Source organism: Pseudophryne corroboree, chromosome 1 (assembly GCF_028390025.1).
Source record: "Pseudophryne corroboree isolate aPseCor3 chromosome 1, aPseCor3.hap2, whole genome shotgun sequence".
Classification (NCBI taxonomy): domain Eukaryota; kingdom Metazoa; phylum Chordata; class Amphibia; order Anura; family Myobatrachidae; genus Pseudophryne; species Pseudophryne corroboree.
In genome coordinates this window covers 6,908,835-6,934,138 of record NC_086444.1, presented here as the reverse complement: position 1 = coordinate 6,934,138, position 25,304 = coordinate 6,908,835, and the positions used below count along the sequence as shown (strand labels likewise).

The 25,304-nt window shown below is 47.6% G+C and overlaps 1 protein-coding gene across 1 annotated transcript in view; it reads right to left on the bottom strand.

Annotated features, from left to right (window-relative positions):
• LOC135053517 (C-type lectin domain family 4 member F-like) overlaps positions 1-25,304 on the bottom strand; it is a 235,034-nt gene that overhangs the window by 154,631 nt on the left and 55,099 nt on the right. The window contains exon 6 of the mRNA XM_063957486.1: positions 5,873-5,908. Within this exon, the coding sequence (XP_063813556.1) occupies positions 5,873-5,908 (36 nt within the window). The remainder of the gene's footprint in view (positions 1-5,872; positions 5,909-25,304) is intronic.

Here is a 25,304-nt window from a genome sequence, read left to right as displayed (position 1 = left end):
AGTATCCCGGGAATTATACGGCAGTACCACTGGATATATGGCAGCAGAGGACACCACCACTGTGACTGGTCACTGGATTGATGCAGCATAAGACACTGCCCCTGGTCTGATGCAAGACAACACAGCAGAACTGCAAGGGACTTATACAGCAGCACTGGGGACATATAGCAGCAGAGGACACCAACACTGTGAATGGCTGGACTGAGCAGCACAATACACTGACTACACTGGACTGGACTGAGCAGCACAATACACTGACTACACTGGACTGGACTGAGCAGCACAATACACTGACTACACTGGACTGCACTGATGCAGCACAATACACTGACTACACTGGACTGGACTGATGCAGCACAATACACTGACTACACTGGACTGGACTGAGCAGCACAATACACTGACTACACTGGACTGGACTGAGCAGCACAATACACTGACTACACTGGACTGGACTGATGCAGCACAATACACTGACTACACTGGACTGGACTGAGCAGCACAATAGACTGACTACACTGGACTGCACTGATGCAGCACAATACACTGACTACACTGGACTGGACTGAGCAGCACAATACACTGACTACACTGGACTGGACTGAGCAGCACAATACACTGATTACACTGGACTGATGCAGCACAATACACTGACTACACTGGACTGGACTGAGCAGCACAATACACTGACTACACTGGACTGGTGCAGCACAATACACTGACTACACTGGACTGGACTGAGCAGCACAACACAGCACAAGACTCGCCACCCCACTTTCCCTCCCCCACATAGACACTGAAAACTGAGGACACGTCCTCTCACTCTCCGAGACTGGGCTGAAAATGGCGGCGACACGCGGCTCCTTATATGGAATCCAAATTCCACGAGAATCCGACAGCGGGATGATGACGTTTTGCCTCGTCCGGGTTTCCGAGTCAGGCGGGAAAACCCGAGCCTGACTCGGAACCGGGCTCAGATCGTGAAGTCTGATAGGGTTTGGTTCTCAGAGAACCGAATCTGCTCATCCCTACTTCTAACAGCGTCTATTCACTAGGACTGCGGGCATGCCAGTGGCTCACAGAGCGCTGGGCTTGCCCCCATAGTGTTGGAAAATGGGGGTGTGGCTTGCAATAGCATCACTGCAAGAAATCCATGCCCCTTTTCACACAGACCACGCCCCTTGTTGGATGCATGAGCAGGAGTTCCATTTTCACTTATTGAAATGTTGGGAGGTATGGTGCAGCCAGCAGGAGGCATCTATTACACGCAGACACCTCCTGCTGCAGTAGTGATCGGACCTGTGTTCTAGGAGCAGCATCGGAGCACTCACCGTCAGACTGCTTCCGGTATCCATGGTGACGCACAAGCCACAGAAGCCTGGCCTCTTCCCTCCCCTGAACAGCGGCGACATGCCTCCATTCTGAGACACAGAGGCTGTAGCTGCCCCACGCCCAACCCAAACAGCATCAGACTGTCAATTACTGACAGTCTGATCCTGATCACATCCGACATTGTAGGAACAGTTCATGCACGTGCAAATCGACTACTGCGCATGCACAAAGTACAGATAATCTGTTCTTTGCTGCATAAAAAGCACCTCCGTCCACATCTCAATAATCCCCAGTGTGTCTAGATTCTATGAGAACTGTATTGAAAACAAAATGATTTTATACATTGACAACTACAAAGTGTGTGTTGCATACTGTATGCTGTTCTTCTTATGCTGTATAAGGTTGTACTAGGAGTATATAGTATGCGGTGGGACTAGTAGGTATAATGTTTTACATTTGCACATGTCTGTATACTGTAGATTCACCTGATGTACTGCCAAGACTTGAGTCCCACAAATTGTGTAAGTGGTACTACTACTATGGACATTATGTGTATAAAGAGCACCACTGTGTGGCATAAGATGAATGAAGGGCACTACTTTGTGGTAATGTGAATCAGGGGCACTACATGCAGTATAATGTGAATAAAATTGCGCTACTGTATGGGTACTATTGTGTGGTCACGCCCCTTGTGAGACCACACCCCTTTATGTGGCGCACACCATTGCCACCTACTGTCTCTTTGTACAGTATGGGAGGGACGGTATAGTTTGCAGGAGGGCGTTGTCTGGATTCGTGGTGTGGATGTCTCTGGCCCTGTGTCAGAGCTGCCTGTGACTGTAGTAATGTGCTGAAAGCTGGAAGGTAATGTAGTGCCGTCTCATATGAGTTATGAGAGTTATGAGTAGTCCTGATCCTGAGGAAGGTCAAAAGGGTTAAAAAAAACGTACACCAGGTAGTTGTCTAGACCCAGATCAGGGAACCCCGCAAGGAGATTTGGGTTTCGCTGCACCCTGAGGGCCAGTTGTGGCCCCCTGACTGGGTCACCTGGGCTAGCACTAGAGACTGGCACTGCAGGTAATTGTAGTATTGAACTGGAACTGATGGTGACTAGAATGGGACTGTAGCGCTGACAGGGCTGGATCAGGAATGATGACACTGGATGATCCTTGAAAATACAGGTGGTAATGCAGGTAGCAAATCTAGAAGCTCAGAGAACTCGGGTACTGTGCAGTAACTGGATACCCGGAGGAGCGCAGCTATAAGGCTCACACACACAGACCTGTCTGACTTATGTCACTGGCAACCTGAGCACTGAGAAGCAGGAAGCTTTATACCCCTTGGTGTCACAGGATTGGCTGGAAGCATCATCTTACACTGAGGCTACATGGAATTGGTCAGAGACTAGTCAGCTGACACTAAGCAAGATTGTGTCATCCATTCTGCCGGGTCGGTAGAAGCATTGAACACAGAGGGCCTAGCCCCCACCACTGTGACTACTGCGGCCGTGTGAACAGCATACCGCCAGACTGGCAGAGCACGCTGGACACTCACAGGTGACCTGACATGTAGGAAATGGGAACTGACCTTAGCAGCATCCCCTGGAGCCATGACAGGCTGTTAGGGTCTCCTGCCCTGTGCTGCCACGTCATCATGGCAACCGGGAGACAAGTGCTAGCGGAGTAACCTGAGCGCAGCTGATACTCCAGTTCGGGTCTTTTGCTGTGCAGTGGTTACAGGCTCTGTGCACGGCAGGGGATCCGGTGCTGGTTTTTGTGCTCACAGTCTGTGAGGTCTGAGTGGGGCGTGGACAGCACCTGCTTTATAAACCCTCTTCTCAGGTTAAGCAGATGCTGCTGAATCTTTGTTGGTTAGTCAGTTCCTGAAAGTTAGCCAGTACTGTGTAACTTTGTATTTGTTGTTGCTTACTGCAAATAGGCCTGGGGATTTGGTACTACACTCTGCCAATCCAGACCTAGCAGTAAGACTGGAGCCAGTCATTTAACTTGCTGGGGTTCTTTTGCTACTCTGTGAACTTAGCAAGTTTGCGGCTGTATTCTCAGACTTGCCTGCCTAAATCCTTTCTCATTGTGCAAGGTGTTCAGGTGTCAGTTTAGTGGCAGTAAGCTGAACCTGTGCACTGCAAGTGAGGATTGGGATTGTGGAGACTCTCCTTGTGTCTATTATTCCATCTCTGACCAAGGAGTTTACTGCCACACCCGTTGGTAACCCTTTAGGGTTTTGCTGTTGCCCTTAGCAACAGCATTTCGGGTTCTCTACGTATTAAAACACAACATCTTGCTTTTTCCATCTGAGCATTCCTAATACTAGGGAGACACCCAGTTTCTTAGCCTCTGGGCTTCTCTGTTCACTTTGTGTTTATTTTGTTACCCTATCACCTTCTGTGTATGTAATGTCATATTCCCCAGTCTGTCTGTGAGTTCATTTGTTTTGCATCCCTCTCCGTTCAGACACCAGTGCATTCCTGCAGGCACTGGTGTGCATAACAGTTCAGACACCAGTACATTCCTGCAGGCACTGGTGTGCATAACATATTCAGCAGCCTAATACTCCTGTTGAAATTTTGTGGGAATATGGAGCATACCCCTCAAAATACGTTGCAACAGGTGGTCGATCAGGTGCAGGTCCTGACACGACAATTTAATGATTTGTCCATTAAAATGCACACCTCCCAGGCCGCTGGCGGAGCTTCCGCAGCAGCAGCACCTTCAGGGGTTAAGGAGCCGAAAGTAAATCTTCCGGATCGTTTTTCTGGAGATCGCTCGCAGTTCTTTTGTTTCAAGGAGAGCTGCAAGCTATATTTCCAGCTTAGGCCTCAGTCTTCTGGGTCGGAGATTCAGCGAGTGGGCATAGTGATTTCCTTGCTACAAGGAGACCCACAGGTCTGGGCATATGGGTTGCAGCCTGTGTCATTAGTGACCAAAAGGGTTTTTGGTAAGCGGAAAAGACCCTGCAGCTTCAAATTAGGAGACTTTGTCTGGTTGTCTACCAAGAATTTGAAGTTGAGACAGCCATCTCATAAGTTAGGCCCCCGGTTCATCGGCCCTTATAAGATCACCAGGGTTATCAATCCGGTGGCATTTCAGTTAGATTTGCCCCGTTCTTTGGGTATCAATAAAACATTTCATTGTTCCCTTTTAAAACGGGCGATTAGTAATCCTTCTTCCAGTGGAAGATCTTCCCCTCTTCTGATACGTGGCCAGAGGGAGTTTGTTGTTGAAAGGATTCTTGACTCCAAGATAGTTCGGGGTCGGCTGTCATTTTTGGTGCACTGGAAGGGGTATGGCCCGGAGGAGCAGTCGTGGGTGCGCAGTTGTGATCTTCATGCCCCCAGACTGATACGCTCTTTCTTCTCGCAGTTCCCCGATAAACCCGGTGGTAGGGGTTCTTTGACCCCTCGTCAGAGGGGGGGTACTGTTAGGGTCTCCTGCCCTGTGCTGCCACGTCATCATGGCAACCGGGAGACAAGTGCTAGCGGAGTAACCTGAGCGCAGCTGATACTCCGGTTTGGGTCTTTTGCTGTGCAGTGGTTACAGGCTCTGTGCACGGCAGGGGATCCGGTGCTGGTTTTTGTGCTCACAGTCTGTGAGGTCTGAGTGGGGCGTGGACAGCACCTGCTTTATAAACCCTCTTCTCAGGTTAAGCAGATGCTGCTGAATCTTTGTTGGTTAGTCAGTTCCTGAAAGTTAGCCAGTACTGTGTAGCTTTGTATTTGTTGTTGCTTACTGCAAATAGGCCTGGGGATTTGGTACTACCCTCTGCCAATCCAGACCTAGCAGTAAGACTGGAGCCAGTCGTTTAACTTGCTGGGGTTCTTTTGCTACTCTGTGAACTTAGCAAGTTTGCGGCTGTATTCTCAGACTTGCCTGCCTAAATCCTTTCTCATTGTGCAAGGTGTTCAGGTGTCAGTTTAGTGGCAGTAAGCTGAACCTGTGCACTGCAAGTGAGGATTGGGATTGTGGAGACTCTCCTTGTGTCTATTATTCCATCTCTGACCAAGGAGTTTACTGCCACACCCGTTGGTAACCCTTTAGGGTTTTGCTGTTGCCCTTAGCAACAGCATTTCGGGTTCTCTACGTATTAAAACACAACATCTTGCTTTTCCCATCTGAGCATTACTAATACTAGGGAGACACCCAGTTTCTTAGCCTCTGGGCTTCTCTGTTCACTTTGTGTTTATTTTGTTACCCTATCACCTTCTGTGTATGTAATGTCATATTCCCCAGTCTGTCTGTGAGTTCATTTGTTTTGCATCCCTCTCCGTTCAGACACCAGTGCATTCCTGCAGGCACTGGTGTGCATAACAGTTCAGACCCCAGTACATTCCTGCAGGCACTGGTGTGCATAACACAGGCATCAAACACCTTTGCACCTGCCCTCCCCCCAAACCCTCAGTTGTAACCAAATAACCTGAAGTACTCATTCCCCATAGCCCCCTATACAATTTCCATGCACAGCCCTAGTTACAGCCATGTTCGGTATATATGAAGTATATACAGGAACTAGAAGGGCACCTTACCGTATCCCACATCATACAGATTCCTGCCACCTTCACCTGCAAGAGAGTAAGAGATGGCAGTCAGGGCGCAGCATGATCAATACTGCAACATAACGAGGGGCTTGATTATATGGAGTATAACAATTGTATAGGAGTCGCAGGACAAGTATGTGAGTGTAGGTGATTCGGGCAAGTCTCCAAATCACCATAGTCCTGCCCCGCACTTATAACGCCAGTAATGTGAGCACTGTATAGCGGGGGCAGAGCCATGATGACGCAATAGCATCTACATGCCTGGACTGCCCCTATTCTAGGCACATGCATGCCCCCTGTTCTGCCAACCTGGCTGCTCCCTGCCGAACGGAGCAACCATAAGTCCGGCAAGTATGGTTCAACCCAGAACTAGATGTGAGCATTAGGTGATTGGCACAGTACACCATGCTGCTGTCCCGTCGTACGGCCACACTGCAGCATTTATCCATGTCTTACCCCTGGGTCCTCAGAGGTGGAGAGAGTATTTTATGCAGTCGGCAACAGACTTCTGTGCATTGGAAATAAATCAGTGTAATAATTGTAGTGTAATACAATAAAATATTATATAAATATGAAAATGAAATTATATGTATCACTCTACCATATGAAAAAAATATCATCTATAAACCTGAACCACATTATAATATTGTTTACAAACCTATTATTATTTCATATGGTACAGTATATTCTTCCCAGAACCCCATAAACCGGTTAGCATATGCTGGGGCAAATCGTGTTCCCATTGCAGTGCCCTGTTGTTGCTCATGATACTTCCCGTTGTGGCCCTCATTCCAAGTTGATCGTTGCTGATCTGCGCATCGCAAGCAGCGGGATTTAGCCAAATGCGCACACGCAAAGCATTGACTGCGCATGTGTCAAGTGCCCCGTACGACGAATGTGCAGAAATACAAACGTTCTTTGTGTTTGCATCCACGTAACGACAAAGAGGCGTGTTGAAGGCAGTGCGGGGGAATGGCTTCGCTAGCCAGCAAAAAGGGGCGTGAAGGTGGATGTCATGTGGGGGAGGGTGCTAAGGTCTGCAGGTGTGGTTTTTGCACCAATGCAAAGCCGCTCGTTGCTGGTACACACCAGGCATTCGCAGGAAAGGAGTAGGTCTAGGACTGCGCACAGCTAGAGAACACTTGCTGCAGGTGCCTGGCAGGACGTAGCTAGCTAATCATTGCCAATAGAATGCAGCTGATTGAGATGTAAATAAAAGCATCCACACGCCATTGTAGCTGGAGCGCTCTCGCAGATGGTATGTACATTTACACTCCCAGGAAATGTTAAGCATAGCAAATTATGTTACACTAACAAGCAGCACACAAGTTTATTAGTACCAGATACATGTGTATTGCCCATGTCCATTGTCCCACATGTCTGCTTTGTGTATAAACGTTTTTTATTTGTAAGTGGTAAAAACTAAATGATTTCATTAAATAGCCACAGACATGCCATGTTTTCCAGATTCATACGTTACTTTTGTGTTTAGATAACATTACACACATAAAGTACCATAACCTACAATGTTATTACCTGCTGATTTGCCTAATACAGTGCTATGGGTGAATTAGGTCAGTTGTGAGTTATATTTCTGATGGCATGTTGCCCATAGTACCCAAACATCTTTGTGGGCTTATATTGTGTAAGGAGCAACATACATGTTTTATTTGTAAGAATAATTTGACTCTAAGCAACTTGCCATGATTTCTTGGATTTGACAAACTTTTTTTTTAAACAAAAAGAAAAAATAACTCTTTGCACACACCCACAATAATAAACACACAAATTCACACCAAAGTATCTTGGCTCAAAGTAAATTTATTATGTTTGAAAATAGTACATAATGTTTGTCACAAAAAGAACACTTGTTATCAAAAATAACAGAGCATCGCCCAGCAACAAACACCCGCTGGTGCACAAAATAGGAAGACAGGACCCAGTTGAGACTGGTGTCATGATCGTGGCTGAGGAACATGTGGTTGAAATTGGGGAAGATTCTGGCTACAATACCCAAACCCAACTATACAGGCCACAATATGAAGAGGAAGGTGGGACAACTTCACAGGCTAATGCATCACAGGCTGCTAACAAAAAGAGAAGACAGCAAACCCCATTCAGCATGAGGGAGTTTGTCATTCTCATCCCACAAGCCAGTGATAAGCAATTTGAGGCCAAAAACAACATGGGTCCTGGGAAATGGGACCGCATCTGACATTTTCTTCTATTTCTGCCCCACCTTAAGTGGATGTTGGTCACTGGTCGGTCTGCGAACTGACCTTTGAGGGCCCTGCCCAGTTGGATTTTGTTCCTGGGCAGGGTAGGGGATGGCCCAGGACTGTAGCCAAGGAGTCCAGCGATGGTCTGGAAGCCCTGTCCTATTGTGTTATCCAGGTGTTATATAGAGAAGTTTATGTCTCTCATGCTTTGGTGAACACAGGTATTCAGCTCAGTGAGCCGACAGGACGTCTCACATACCTCCTGGATCATCTCGTCATGGAATTCAATGTTTTCATTTCCACGACTGGCTATCTCAGCCAGACTCACCGGGTGAGTGGTTTGGGTGGGGGCCCAGTGTGGGCTCAGCAGGTGGTATTTGCTGCCCCACATTGGAGTTGACACTACCTCCCCCATCATCAGACTCAGTGAGATACCCCTCCTGTAACTCACTGAGATGCACCCCCCTCCCCCCCTCCCCGTGCTGTGGTTTGGCAAAAAGAGGAAATTAAAGAGAAAATGAAGAAAACGAAAAAAAAAAAAAAAAAGACAATGATACAGAAAGAAACTTACCTGCCAAGTCATGTGGACATTCCATGGCAGGTGTGTCTGTGTCCATTTCGGACATACCTGCCACCTCCTCATAGGACACACAGACCATCGCTAGCTCCTCCAGGTCTGTATACTCCACAGTCTCAGGGGCTGGTTCTCCCCCTGTTGCCCTCGAAGCATTCCAGTCTGCAGCCTTTTTCAGCTTCAGGCGGGACTTGAAGTCGGCCCAACTACATATGTTTATTGGTTTGGGGGAATGGAGAAGAATGAAAACGTAAATGTGCTGCCTACTTTTTGAACACATGACATGGTATTGGTTGCTAAAGGCAACCTCATTTGAAAACTGCTGCTTAAATCTTAGTTAATGCATACTATAGTGTTTGTCATTGTGTCTCAGTATGTACTTACCGTCTTCAGACTTCCTGTGGTGTGCGGACAATTGGGCCAACGCCATTCACACGGTCTGTCATTTCTCACCAGGTCTAGTCTTTTGCCCCAGCACCCATGTCTTTCGGACCAAAATGGATTTTATCAATGGCCTGTGGAACCAAGATTGCCAACTCCCTCTTTGAAAATGGGGGTTGCCATTTTCTCTTTCTGACTGTTGCCTGTGAACCATCAGCCTGAGACATGTCGCCACCTTCCTCTTCACTTTGTGGCTGGGTTTTCTGGGTGTGGGTATTTGGGCCAGAATCGTCCTCAGTTTGGGCCACAGGTTCCTCAGGCAGGGCCCTCACACCATCCTCTTCTTCTGTTTGTGGGCCAGTAGATGGGGATTGGTCAATACTGGGTCCTGCTACTTCCTCCTCTGCACTGGCAGGTGTTTGTTGCTGGTGAGCTTGTACAGCCAGCTGCCTTCTTCTTGCCAAGATGGCACGCATCTGCTGATAGAGCATGTCTATCTCAGCAGCATGTCCATCTCAGCAGCATGTCCATCTCAGCAGCATGTCCCTCTCAGCAACACGTCCATCTCAGTATAGAGCATGTCCATCTCAGCAGCCACTGGATCAGTCACTGGATCCTGCTCCATGATGCTGATTGCAATGTGCGTATGAATCTGTGATGTGGTTTTATACCTGTGTATGCAGAGTGTTGTGTGACCCTGCACAGGTGATGCATACACAAGTGTTACATGTGATGTGATTGCTCACACTATATAAGCATATTCCATGCAGCCTGTGCTTGTGGGTGTATGCAGGAGTTTATGAGGTTTGAGTTGAGTCGTTCGTGAGTTGTTCACTATTCAAGGTAAGTTGCGTGTTTGCACTGGTGGCGACCTCATGTATTTGCCGGAAATGGTAAATATTTCAGATATGCTTATGTACTGAAAACGTAATACAACTGTTTAGGGTATTAGTTAAAATAAGAATTTACTTACCGATAATTCTATTTCTCGTAGTCCGTAGTGGATGCTGGGGACTCCGTAAGGACCATGGGGAATAGCGGCTCCGCAGGAGACTGGGCACAAAAGTAAAGCTTTAGAACTACCTGGTGTGCACTGGCTCCTCCCCCTATGACCCTCCTCCAAGCCTCAGTTAGGATACTGTGCCCGGACGAGCGTACACAATAAGGAAGGATTTTGAATCCCGGGTAAGACTCATACCAGCCACACCAATCACACTGTACAACCTGTGATCTGAACCCAGTTAACAGCATGATAACAGAGGAGCCTCTAGAAAAGATGGCTCACTACAGCAATAACCCGATTTTTTGGGTAACAATAACTATGTACCAGTATTGCAGACAATCCGCACTTGGGATGGGCGCCCAGCATCCACTACGGACTACGAGAAATAGAATTATCGGTAAGTAAATTCTTATTTTCTCTGACGTCCTAGTGGATGCTGGGGACTCCGTAAGGACCATGGGGATTATACCAAAGCTCCCAAACGGGCGGGAGAGTGCGGATGACTCTGCAGCACCAAATGAGAGAACTCCAGGTCCTCCTCAGCCAGGGTATCAAATTTGTAGAATTTTACAAACGTATTTGCTCCTGACCAAGTAGCTGCTCGGCAAAGTTGTAAAGCCGAGACCCCTCGGGCAGCCGCCCAAGATGAGCCCACCTTCCTTGTGGAGTGGGCATTTACAGATTTTTGGCTGTGGCAGGCCTGCCACAGAATGTGCAAGCTAAATTGTACTACAAATCCAACGAGCAATAGTCTGCTTAGAAGCAGGAGCACCCAGCTTGTTGGGTGCATACAGGATAAACAGCGAGTCAGATTTTCTGACTCCAGCCGTCCTGGAAACATATATTTTCAGGGCCCTGACAACGTCTAGCAACTTGGAGTCCTCCAAGTCCCTAGTAGCCGCAGGCACCACCATAGGTTGGTTCAGGTGAAACGCTGAAACCACCCTAGGGAGAAACTGAGGACGAGTCCTCAATTCCGCCCTGTCCGAATGGAAATCAGATAAGGGCTTTTACAGGATAAAGCCGCCAATTCTGACACGCGCCTGGCCCAGCTCAGGGCCAACAGCATGACCACTTTCCATGTGAGATATTTTAACTCCACAGATTTAAGTGGTTCAAACGAATGTGACTTTTGGAACCCAAAAACTACATTGAGATCCCAAGGTGCCCCTGGAGGCACAAAAGGAGGCTGTATATGCAGTACCCCTTTTACAAACGTCTGAACTTCAGGGACTGAAGCTAGTTCTTTTTTGGAAGAAAATTGACAGGGCCGAAATTTGAACCTTAATGGACCCCAATTTCAGGCCCATAGACACTCCTGTTTGCAGGAAATGTAGGAATCGACCCAGTTGAATTTCCTCCATCGGGCCTTACTGGCCTCGCACCATGCAACATATTTTCGCCAAATGCGGTGATAATGTTTTGCGGTTACATCCTTCCTGGCTTTGATCAGGATAGGGATGACTTCATCCGGAATGCCTTTTTCCTTCAGGATCCGGCGTTCAACCGCCATGCCGTCAAAAGCAGCCGCGGTAAGTCTTGGAACAGACAGGGTCCTTGCTGGAGCAGGTCCCTTCTTAGAGGTAGAGGCCACGGATCCTCCGTGAGCATCTCTTGAAGTTCCGGTTATCAAGTCCTTCTTGGCCAATCCGGAGCCACGAATATAGTGCTTACTCCTCTCCATCTTATAATTCTCAGTACCTTGGGTATGAGAGGCAGAGGAGGGAACACATACACTGACTGGTACACCCATGGTGTTACCAGAGCGTCTACAGCTATTGCCTGAGGGTCCCTTGACCTGGCGCAATACCTGTCGAGTTTTTTCCCAACGGTTTATAATCATGTGGAAGACTTCTGGGTGAAGTCCCCACTCTCCCGGGTGGAGGTCGTGTCTGCTGAGGAAGTCTGCTTCCCAGTTGTCCACTCCCGGAATGAATACTGCTGACAGTGCTATCACATGATTTTCCGCCCAGCGAAGAATCCTTGCAGCTTCTGCCATTGCCCTCCTGCTTCTTGTGCCACCCTGTCTGTTTACGTGGGTGACTGCCGTGATGTTGTCCGACTGGATCAACCCCGGCTGACCTTGAAGCAGAGGTCTTGCTAAGCTTAGAGCATTGTAAATGGCCCTTAGCTTCAGGATATTTATGTGAAGTGATGTCTCCAGCCTTGACCATAAGCCCTGGAAATTCCTTCCCTGTGTGACTGCCCCCCAGCCTCGCAGGCTGGCATCCATGGTCACCAGGACCCAGTCCTGAATGCCGAATCTGCGGCCCTCTAGAAGAAGAGCACTCTGCAACCACCACAGGAGAGACACCCTTGTCTTTGGTGACAGGGTTATCCGCTGATGCATCTGAAGATGCGACCCGGACCATTTGTCCAGCAGGTCCCACTGGAAAGTTCTTGCGTGGAATCTGCCGAATGGGATTGCTTCGTAGGAAGCCACCATTTTTCCCAGAACCCTTTCATTGATGTACTGAGACTTGGCTCGGTTATAGGAGGTTCCCGACTTAGCTCGGATAACTCCCTGACTTTCTCCTCCGGGAGAAACACCTTTTTCTGGACTGTGTCCAGGATCATGCCCTAGGAATAGAAGACGAGTCGTCGGAATCAGCTGCGATTTTGGAATATTGAGAATCCAATCGTGCTGCCGCAACACTACCTGAGATAGTGCTACACCGACCTCCAACTGTTCCCTGGATCTTACCCTTATCAGGGAATCGTCCAAGTAAGGGATAACTAAAATTCCCTTCCTTCGAAGGAGTATCATCATTTCGGCCATTACCTTGGTAAAGACCCGGGGTGCCGTGGACCATCCCTACGGCAGCGTCTGAACTGATAGTGACAGTTCTGTACCACAAACCTGAGGTACCCTTGGTGAGAAAGGTAAATTGGGACAAGAAGGTAAGCATCCTTGATGTCCCGAGACATCATGTAGTCCCCTTCTTCCAGGTTCGCAATCACTGCTCTGAGTGACTCAATCTTGAGTTTGAACCTCCGTATGTAAGTGTTCAAGATTTTAGATTTAGAAACGGTCTCACCGAGCCGTCCGGCTTCGGTACCACAACAGTGTGGAATAATACCCCGTTCCCTGTTGCAGGAGGGGTACCTTGATTATCACCTGCTGGGAATACAGCTTGTGAATGGCTTCCAAAACTGCCTCCCTGTCAGAGGGAGACATCGGTAAAGCCGACTTTAGGAAACGGCGAGGGGGAGACGTCTCGAATTCCAATTTGTACCCCTGAGATATCCCTTGAAGGATCCAGGGGTCTACTTGCGAGTGAGCCCACTGCGTGCTGAAATTCATTGAGACGGGCCCCCACCGTGCCTGATTCTGCTTGTAAAGCCCCAGCGTCATACTGAGGGCTTGGCAGAGGCGGGAGAGGGCTTCTGTTCCTGGGAACTGGCTGATTTCTGCAGCCTTTTTCCTCTCCCTCTGTCACGGGGCAGAAATGAGGAACCTTTTGCCCGCTTGCCCACGAAAAGACTGCGCCTGATAATACGGCGTCTTCTTATGTTGAGAGGCGACCTGGGGTACAAACGTGGATTTCCCAGCTGTTGCCGTGGCCACCAGGTCTGAAAGACCGACCCCAAATAACTCCTCCCTGTAATAAGGCAATACTTCCAAATGCCGTTTGGAATCCGTATCACCTGACCACTGTCGTGTCCATAACCCTCTATTGGCAGAAATGGACAACGCACTTAGACTTGATGCCAGTCGGCAAATATTCCGCTGTGCATCACGCATATATAGAAATGCATCTTTTAAATGTTCTATAGGCAATAATATACTGTCCCTATCTAGGGTATCAATATTTTCAGTCAGGGAATCCGACCACACCAACCCAGCACTGCACATCCAAGCTGAGGCGATTGCTGGTCGCAGTATAACACCAGTATGTGTGTTTTAGGATACCCTCCTGCTTTCTATCAGCAGGATCCTTAAGGGCGGCCATCTCAGGAGAGGGTAGAGCCCTTGTTCTTACAAGCGTGAGAGCGCTTTATCCACCCTAGGGGATGTTTCCCTCTGGCGGGAAAGGATATAATGCCAATAACAATTTAGAAATTATCAGTTGTTATCGGGTGAAATCCACGCATCATCACACACCTCATTTAATTTCTCAGATTCAGGAAAACTACAGGTAGTTTTTCCTCACCGAACATAATACCCCTTTTTGGTGGTACTCGTATTATCAGAAATGTGTAAAACATTTTTCATTGCCTCAATCATGTAACGTGTGGCCCAACTGGAAGTCACATTTGTCTCTTCACCGTCGACACTGGAGTCAGTATCCGTGTCGGCGTCTATATCTGCCATCTGAGGTAACGGCGCTTTAGAGCCCCTGACGGCCTATGAGACGTCTGGACAGGCACAAGCTGAGTAGCCGGCTGTCTCATGTCAACCACTGTCTTTTATACAGAGCTGACACTGTCACGTAATTCCTTCCAACAGTTCATCCACTCAGGTGTCGACCCCCTAGGGGGTGACATCACTATTACAGGCAATCTGCTCCGTCTCCACATCATTTTTCTCCTCATACATGTCGACACAAACGTACCGACACACAGCACACACACAGGGAATGCTCTGATAGAGGACAGGACCCCACTAGCCCTTTGGGGATACAGAGGGAGAGTTTGCCAGCACACACCAGAGCGCTATATATATACAGGGATAACCTTATATAAGTGTTTTTCCCTTTATAGCTGCTGTATTTTTAATACTGCGCATAATTAGTGCCCCCCTCTCTTTTTTAACCCTTTCTGTAGTGTAGTGACTGCAGGGGAGAGCCAGGGAGCTTCCCTCCAACGGAGCTGTGAGGGAAAATGGCGCCAGTGTGCTGAGGAGATAGGCTCCGCCCCCTTCTCGGCGGCCTTATCTCCCGTTTTTCTGTGAATTCTGGCAGGGGTTAAATTCATCCATATAGCCCAGGAGCTATATGTGATGCATTTTTTTGCCATCTAAGGTGTTTTTATTGCGTCTCAGGGCGCCCCCACCCAGCGCCCTGCACCCTCAGTGACCGGAGTGTGAAGTGTGCTGAGAGCAATGGCGCACAGCTGCGGTGCTGTGCGCTACCTTATTGAAGACAGGACGTCTTCTGCCGCCGATTTTCCGGACCTCTTCTGTCTTCTGGCTCTGTAAGGGGGCCGGCGGCGCGGCTCTGGGACCCATCCATGGCTGGGCCTGTGATCGTCCCTCTGGAGCTAATGTCCAGTAGCCTAAGAAGCCCAATCCACTCTGCACGCAGGTGAGTTCGCTTCTTCTCCCCTTAGTCCCTCGATGCAGTGAGCCTGTTGCCAGCAGGTCTCACTGAAAATAAAAAACCTAAAACTAAACTTTTCACTAAGCAGCTCAGGAGAGCCACCTAGTATGCACCCTTCTCGTTCGGGCACAAAAATCTAACTGAGGCTTGGAGGAGGAGCCAGTGCACACCAGGTAGTTCTAAAGCTTTACTTTTGTGCCCAGTCTCCTGCGGAGCCGCTATTCCCCATGGTCCTTACGGAGTCCCCAGCATCCACTAGGACGTCAGAGAAAGTGGTATTTGTGTAAGGTACAACATATGACGCTCCAGATTTGCGTTTATAAATAATGAACAAAGAAGATTTAACCTAGCAATATTATATTTATATGTGTTTTGATTAGGTCATTAACTTACTTTGATTTTGTTATGTTTGTAAATGGCTAATGAACAACAGTATTGTGTGCTTAACATATATATATTATTTACAAAATTCTTTTTTTGTGGAAATTGCCTACTTTAGAATGTTGTCATTTTAAATGTTGCTTTATATTGTGGCAAAAAAAAATTTGCCATGCCTTTTTTTTTTGTCTACTTCACATATACACATGGCCACACTAACAACAAAATCCTGGATTGTTTAGCTCAATGGTGATAAAAATTTTGGTAAGTGTACAATTATTGTTATAACAGTGAGGTTTTTAGCAGTGACACTCGCAAATAGTCGCATATGCGTACGCAAGAGGAACACACAATATACAGCAATATTAATAAAGTTTATTAATCAGGATGACACCATCACATTTTGGCCAATCAACAGTTAGCACACAGTATAAATATTAGCCCATGTGAAGAAAGCACCATTGGCACCATGCGAGCTGCAGCTTTCACCATGAGGGAACTGCGGCTCCTCACGGCTATAATGAACCGCCGCGTAGGCCGCGCAGGCCGTATATCCCCAACTCATGAAAGCATGTGGCCTACGCGGAGATCTACAGAAGACTGCGGGTGACGGTCCGCACCTGTTGGACCATAGTCCAGCTTGAGCAGTGGTGGTCCGCCTGACTTGCTGATGCAGCTGCGCCAGCAAATACACGCACATGAGTAATCCACACTAACACCTGTGTTTGCGTGAGTGTGTATTTTAGCAATTAAATGCAAAACAATATTAGCAAACAACATGACACATAAGACCTGTACTGTATGCATATAGACTGTGTGGGGGTAGGCCTTGCAGGACACACTGGGGAATGCAGTGGGAGGGGCCCATGTGTAGGGGTGTGGCCAGTCTCCAGAGAGGCTGTAGACAGACAACACTTTGGTTTGACATACAAGTTTACAGTGCATGGACTGTGGTCCTTCAGAAATATATAGAGTGTGGTACCATATGAGATAAAACACAAACATAATAAAGAGTTTAAATTAGTATAATAATTTAACTAAAGAATATTTTTAGCAAAACATAATAACATATTTGTGTGTTTCTTTCTCTTTCGGCACAGCACAAAGGCAGATGGCAGGAGACGACCAACAGCAAGCCTCTCCCTCTCAAACAACCTCTCCCATCAATAGTCCTCCTTCTCCTCCTCCTCCTCACCTCTCAACCACCCTCCCCATCAATCCTCCTCCTCCCCCTCTCAACCACCCTCCCCATCAATCCTCCTCCTCCCCCTCTCAACCACCCTCCCCATCAATCCTCCTCCTGCCCCTCTCAACCACCCTCCCCCATCAATCCTCCTTCTCCCCCTCTCAACCACCCTCCCCATCAATCCTCCTCCTCCCCATCTCAACCACCCTCCCCCATCAATCCTCCTTCTCCCCCTCTCAACCACCCTCCCCCATCAATCCTCCTCCTCCCCCTCTCAACCACCCTCCCCATCAATCCTCCTCCTCCCCCTCTCAACCACCGTCCCCATCAATCCTCCTCCTCCCCCTCTCAACCACCCTCCCCATCAATCCTCCTCCTCCCCCTCTCAACCACCCTCCCCCATCAATCCTCCTCCTCCCCCTCTCAACCACCCTCCCCATCAATCCTCCTCCCCCTCTCAACCACCCTCCCCATCAATCCTCCTCCTCCCCCTCTCAACCACCTTCCCCCATCAATCCTCCTCCTCCCCTCTCAACCACCTTCCCCCATCAATCCCCCTTCTCCCGCTCTCAACCACCTTCCCCCATCAATCCTCTTCCTCCCCCTCTCAACCACCCTCCCCTATCAATCCTCCTCCTCCCCCTCTCAACCACCCTCCTCCCTCAATCTGAATCCCCCTTTCAACCACCCTCCCCCTCTCAATCTGAATCCCCCTTTTAACCACCCTCCCCCTCTCAATCTGAACCCCCCTCTCAACCACCCTCCCCCTCTCAACCTGAATCCCCCTCTCAATCTGACTCTCCCTCTCAATCTGACCCCCCTCTCAACCACCCTCCTCCGTCCAACCTCCCACCCCCTTTCAAGCCCCTTCTCCCATCCAACCTCCCACCCCCTCATTGGTCTGCAAAAATGAGGAGGAGGGCGAGTGGGCGATTATGGCCTCAGAAGGTGACCATGTGTATGATGCCCTGCAAATGGAGCCTAGTAAGACTAATTTTATTTTTCAAAAACATTTCAGGTTTAGAAATATAAACCAACATGTGCCTTCAACCTGTGGCCCTGCAGCTTCTGTGTACAACCACAGTGTACTATTAAGGCAGGCTGTCTCTGTTGCAGGCCATGCTGGGATGTGTAATTACACAGTAGCTAGAGACACACAGGACTAACACACAGGTAATGCTACAGATGTCATTATAAGTAACATTGGTTTACAAAGTTGGTGTGCACAGACATAGAGGTGGGAAGGGCCTCATTATTCTTAATCAACGTAAATATATTTTGGATTTTAAAGCAAGACTAGTTTAAAATTGAAACAGTATCATAGTAAGACAATCACATTGCTGAAGCATCAATTTAACTTGCGAAACTGAGTTTAAAAAGGAATAATAAAGGCCTAGGCTAACAAACGCATTTTAGTCTAACATCTTAAGATGTGTGTGGCCCCTTACATAAGATGTGTGTGGCCCCTTACATAAGATATGTGTGGCCCCATTACATAAGATGTGTGTGGCCCCTTACATAAGTAGTGAGACGGAAACATGACAGATGCAATGTAGCTATGTTTTATGTGTTTAGTGAACAGAGGTATATAATTAAATATGGAGTACAGTATCTCGACTAATAATTGAGTCTAAATGTTTTGGAATCATTATTTATGACATTAATAAGAAGCATACAGTATGTGAAGTCCATAATCATCTTCATAGTGAAATTCAAAATGTTCAGTATTTATGGTGGTCATTCCGAGTTGTTCGCTCGTTGCCGATTTTCGTTATTTTGCGATTTATCGCTTACTGCGCATGCGCAATGTCCGCAGTGCGACTGCACCAAGTAAATTTGCTATAAAGTTAGGTATTTTACTCACGGCATTACAAGGTTTTTTTCTTCGTTCTGGTGATCGTAATGTGATCGACAGGAAATAAGTGTTTCTGGGCGGAAACTGGCCGTTTTATGGGCGTGTGGGAAAAAACGCTACCGTTTCTGGGAAAAACGCGGGAGTGGCTGGAGAAACGGGGGAGTGCCTGAGCGAACGCTGGGCGTGTGTGTGACGTCAATCCAGGAACGAAACTGACTGAACTGATCGCAATGGCAGAGTAAGTCTCGAGCTACTCAGAAACTGCTAAGAAGTGTGCTAATCGCAATATTGCGAATCCGTCGTTCGCAATTTTAAGAAGCTAAGATTCACTCCCAGAGGGCGGCGGCTTAGCGTGTGCAAAGCTGCTAAAAGCAGCTTGCGAGCGAACAACTCGGAATGAGGGCCGCAATGCACACTTGCAAAATAGTAGGACTGGTAGCAATGCGACTTGTAACCTTGCACACACCTCGCTACCGTGAGATGCAAATGGTATACACCTGTTTTTGCAATGCTACACATGCGTTTGCAATTGTGCGCGTAGAGTTTGAGTTTGCAGTCTTGCGACACGTTTGCTCGCTTGCGAATGCTGCTAGCGTGCGTTCCAAATAGCGATCAACTCGGAATGACCCCCTGTGCCCAAAAAATTATGATGAAATCTATTCTTTTTAGAACAAACTCTATTTTTAGTTTATCCATATCACTTTTTACAGAAAGAATTCTGTTGCTTTAAGTCATCCTTATGTTCAGTTATCATGTACAAAGTTCTTACAGTCAATAAACCCACAATCCTCATACTCACATACTGTATACACACCTGTACCTATACTCCTCATCATACACACATACACACACCTATACACATACTCCTCATACATACACACATACACACACATCTGTACCCATACTCCTCATACTCATATACACACACCTATATCCATACTCCTCATACTCACATACACACACCTGTACCCATACTCCTCATACTCACATATACACATCTGTACCCATACTCCTCATACTCACATACACACATCTGTACCCATACTCCTCATACTCACATATACACACCTATACACATACTGCTCATACTCACATACACACATCTGTACCCATACACCTCATACTCACATACACACATCTGTACCCATACTCCTCATACTCACATACACACACCTATACACAAACTCCTCATACTCACATACACACACCTATACACATACTCCTCATACTCACATATACACACCTGTACCCATACTCCTCATACATACATACATACATACATACATACATACACACATACACACACATCTGTACCCATACTCCTCATACTCACATACACACACCTATATCCATACTCCTCATGCTCACATACACACATCTGTACCCATACTCCTCATACTTACATACACACACCTATACACATACTCCTCATACTCACATACACACACCTATACACATACTCCTCATACTCACATATACACATCTGTACCCATACTCCTCATACTCACATACACACATCTGTACCCATACTCCTTATACTCACATACATACTAGAGATGAGCGCCGGAAATTTTTCGGGTTTTGTGTTTTGGTTTTGGGTTCGGTTCCGCGGCCGTGTTTTGGGTTCGACCGCGTTTTGGCAAAACCTCACCGAATTTTTTTTGTCGGATTCGGGTGTGTTTTGGATTCGGGTGTTTTTTTCAAAAAACCCTAAAAAACAGCTTAAATCATAGAATTTGGGGGTAATTTTGATCCCAAAGTATTATTAACCTCAAAAAACATAATTTACACTCATTTTCAGCCTATTCTGAACACATCACACCTCACAATATTATTTTTAGTCCTAAAATTTGCACCGAGGTCGCTGTGTGAGTAAGATAAGCGACCCTAGTGGCCGACACAAACACCGGGCCCATCTAGGAGTGGCACTGCAGTGTCACGCAGGATGGCCCTTCCAAAAAACCCTCCCCAAACAGCACATGACGCAAAGAAAAAAAGAGGCGCAATGAGGTAGCTGACTGTGTGAGTAAGATTAGCGACCCTAGTGGCCGACACAAACACCGGGCACATCTAGGAGTGGCACTGCAGTGTCACGCAGGATGTCCCTTCCAAAAAACCCTCCCCAAACAGCACATGACGCAAAGAAAAAAAGAGGCGCAATGAGGTAGCTGACTGTGTGAGTAAGATTAGCGACCCTAGTGGCCGACACAAACACCGGGCCCATCTAGGAGTGGCACTGCAGTGTCACGCAGGATGTCCCTTCCAAAAAACCCTCCCCAATCAGCACATGATGCAAAGAAAAAGAAAAGAAAAAAGAGGTGCAAGATGGAATTATCCTTGGGCCCTCCCACCCACCCTTATGTTGTATAAACAAAACAGGACATGCACACTTTAACCAACCCATCATTTCAGTGACAGGGTCTGCCACACGACTGTGACTGATATGACGGGTTGGTTTGGACCCCCCCCAAAAAAGAAGCAATTAATCTCTCCTTGCACAAACTGGCTCTACAGAGGCAAGATGTCCACCTCATCTTCACCCTCCGATATATCACCGTGTACATCCCCCTCCTCACAGATTATCAATTCGTCCCCACTGGAATCCACCATCTCAGCTCCCTGTGTACTTTGTGGAGGCAATTGCTGCTGGTCAATGTCTCCGCGGAGGAATTGATTATAATTCATTTTAATGAACATCATCTTCTCCACATTTTCTGGATGTAACCTCGTACGCCGATTGCTGACAAGGTGAGCGGCGGCACTAAACACTCTTTCGGAGTACACACTTGTGGGAGGGCAACTTAGGTAGAATAAAGCCAGTTTGTGCAAGGGCCTCCAAATTGCCTCTTTTTCCTGCCAGTATAAGTACGGACTGTGTGACGTGCCTACTTGGATGCGGTCACTCATATAATCCTCCACCATTCTATCAATGTTGAGAGAATCATATGCAGTGACAGTAGACGACATGTCCGTAATCGTTGTCAGGTCCTTCAGTCCGGACCAGATGTCAGCATCAGCAGTCGCTCCAGACTGCCCTGCATCACCGCCAGCGGGTGGGCTCGGAATTCTGAGCCTTTTCCTCGCACCCCCAGTTGCGGGAGAATGTGAAGGAGGAGATGTTGACAGGTCGCGTTCCGCTTGACTTGACAATTTTGTCACCAGCAGGTCTTTCAACCCCAGCAGACCTGTGTCTGCCGGAAAGAGAGATCCAAGGTAGGCTTTAAATCTAGGATCGAGCACGGTGGCCAAAATGTAGTGCTCTGATTTCAACAGATTGACCACCCGTGAATCCTTGTTAAGCGAATTAAGGGCTGCATCCACAAGTCCCACATGCCTAGCGGAATCGCTCCGTGTTAGCTCCTTCTTCAATGCCTCCAGCTTCTTCTGCAAAAGCCTGATGAGGGGAATGACCTGACTCAGGCTGGCAGTGTCTGAACTGACTTCACGTGTGGCAAGTTCAAAGGGCATCAGAACCTTGCACAACGTTGAAATCATTCTCCACTGCACTTGAGACAGGTGCATTCCATCTCCTATATCGTGCTCAATTGTATAGGCTTGAATGGCCTTTTGCTGCTCCTCCAACCTCTGAAGCATATAGAGGGTTGAATTCCACCTCGTTACCACTTCTTGCTTCAGATGATGGCAGGGCAGGTTCAGTAGTTTTTGGTGGTGCTCCAGTCTTCTGTACGTGGTGCCTGTACGCCGAAAGTGTCCCGCAATTTTTCTGGCCACCGACAGCATCTCTTGCACGCCCCTGTCGTTTTTAAAAAAATTCTGCACCACCAAATTCAAGGTATGTGCAAAACATGGGACGTGCTGGAATTTGCCCATATTTAATGCACACACAATATTGCTGGCGTTGTCCGATGCCACAAATCCACAGGAGAGTCCAATTGGGGTAAGCCATTCCGCGATGATCTTCCTCAGTTGCCGTAAGAGGTTTTCAGCTGTGTGCGTATTCTGGAAAGCGGTGATACAAAGCGTAGCCTGCCTAGGAAAGAGTTGGCGTTTGCGAGATGCTGCTACTGGTGCCGCCGCTGCTGTTCTTGCGGCGGGAGTCCATACATCTACCCAGTGGGCTGTCACAGTCATATAGTCCTGACCCTGCCCTGCTCCACTTGTCCACATGTCCGTGGTTAAGTGGACATTGGGTACAACTGCATTTTTTAGGACACTGGTGAGTCTTTTTCTGACGTCCGTGTACATTCTCGGTATCGCCTGCCTAGAGAAGTGGAACCTAGATGGTATTTGGTAACGGGGGCACACTGCCTCAATAAATTGTCTAGTTCCCTGTGAACTAACGGCGGATACCGGACGCACGTCTAACACCAACATAGTTGTCAAGGACTCAGTTATCCGCTTTGCAGTAGGATGACTGCTGTGATATTTCATCTTCCTCGCAAAGGACTGTTGAACAGTCAATTGCTTACTGGAAGTAGTACAAGTGGGCTTACGACTTCCCCTCTGGGATGACCATCGACTCCCAGCGGCAACAACAGCAGCGCCAGCAGCAGTAGGCGTTACACGCAAGGATGCATCGGAGGAATCCCAGGCAGGAAAGGACTCGTCAGACTTGCCAGTGACATGGCCTGCAGGACTATTGGCATTCCTGGGGAAGGAGGAAATTGACACTGAGGGAGTTGGTGGGGTGGTTTGCGTGAGCTTGGTTACAAGAGGAAGGGATTTACTGGTCAGTGGACTGCTTCCGCTGTCACCCAAAGTTTTTGAACTTGTCACTGACTTATTATGAATGCGCTGCAGGTGACGTATAAGGGAGGATGTTCCGAGGTGGTTAACGTCCTTACCCCTACTTATTACAGCTTGACAAAGGGAACACACGGCTTGACACCTGTTGTCCGCATTTCTGGTGAAATACCTCCACACCGAAGAGCTGATTTTTTTGGTATTTTCACCTGGCATGTCAACGGCCATATTCCTCCCACGGACAACAGGTGTCTCCCCGGGTGCCTGACTTAAACAAACCACCTCACCATCAGAATCCTCCTGGTCAATTTCCTCCCCAGCGCCAGCAACACCCATATCCTCCTCATCCTGGTGTACTTCAACACTGACATCTTCAATCTGACTATCAGGAACTGGACTGCGGGTGCTCCTTCCAGCACTTGCAGGGGGCATGCAAATAGTGGAAGGCGCATGCTCTTCACGTCCAGTGTTGGGAAGGTCAGGCATCGCAAACGACACAATTGGACTCTCCTTGTGGATTTGGGATTTCAAAGAACGCACAGTTCTTTGCGGTGCTTTTGCCAGCTTGAGTCTTTTCAGTTTTCTAGCGAGAGGCTGAGTGCTTCCATCCTCATGTGAAGCTGAACCACTAGCCATGAACATAGGCCAGGGCCTCAGCCGTTCCTTGCCACTCCGTGTGGTAAATGGCATATTGGCAAGTTTACGCTTCTCCTCCGACAATTTTATTTTAGGTTTTGGAGTCCTTTTTTTTCTGATATTTGGTGTTTTGGATTTGACATGCTCTGTACTATGACATTGGGCATCGGCCTTGGCAGACGACGTTGCTGGCATTTCATCGTCTCGGCCATGACTAGTGGCAGCAGCTTCAGCACGAGGTGGAAGTGGATCTTGATCTTTCCCTAATTTTGGAACCTCAACTTTTTTGTTCTCCATATTTTATAGGCAGAACTAAAAGGCACCTCAGGTAAACAATGGAGATGGATGGATTGGATACTAGTATACAATTATGGACGGACTGCCACGGTTAGGTGGTATAAAAAAACCACGGTTAGGTGGTATATATTATAATAATAATACAATTATGGATGGACGGACTGCCTGCCGACTGCCGACACAGAGGTAGCCACAGCCGTGAACTACCGCACTGTACACTGGTTGATAAAGAGATAGTAGTATACTCGTAACAATTAGGATGACACTATGACGGTATAAAGAATGAAAAAAAAACCACGGTTAGGTGGTAGGTATATAATAATAAATAATACAATTCTGGTCGGACGGACTGCCTGCCGTGTGCCGACACAGAGGTAGCCACAGCCGTGAACTACCGCACTGTACACTGGTTGATAAAGAGATAGTAGTATACTCGTAACAATTAGGATGACACTATGACGGTATAAAGAATGAAAAAAAAAACCACGGTTAGGTGGTAGGTATATAATAATAAATAATACAATTCTGGTCGGACGGACTGCCTGCCGTGTGCCGACACAGAGGTAGCCACAGCCGTGAACTACCGCACTGTACACTGGTTGATAAAGAGATAGTAGTATACTCGTAACAATTAGGATGACACTATGACGGTATAAAGAATGAAAAAAAAAACCACGGTTAGGTGGTAGGTATATAATAATAAATAATACAATTCTGGTCGGACGGACTGCCTGCCGTGTGCCGACACAGAGGTAGCCACAGCCGTGAACTACCGCACTGTACACTGGTTGATAAAGAGATAGTAGTATACTCGTAACAATTAGGATGACACTATGACGGTATAAAGAATGAAAAAAAAACCACGGTTAGGTGGTAGGTATATAATAATAAATAATACAATTCTGGTCGGACGGACTGCCTGCCGT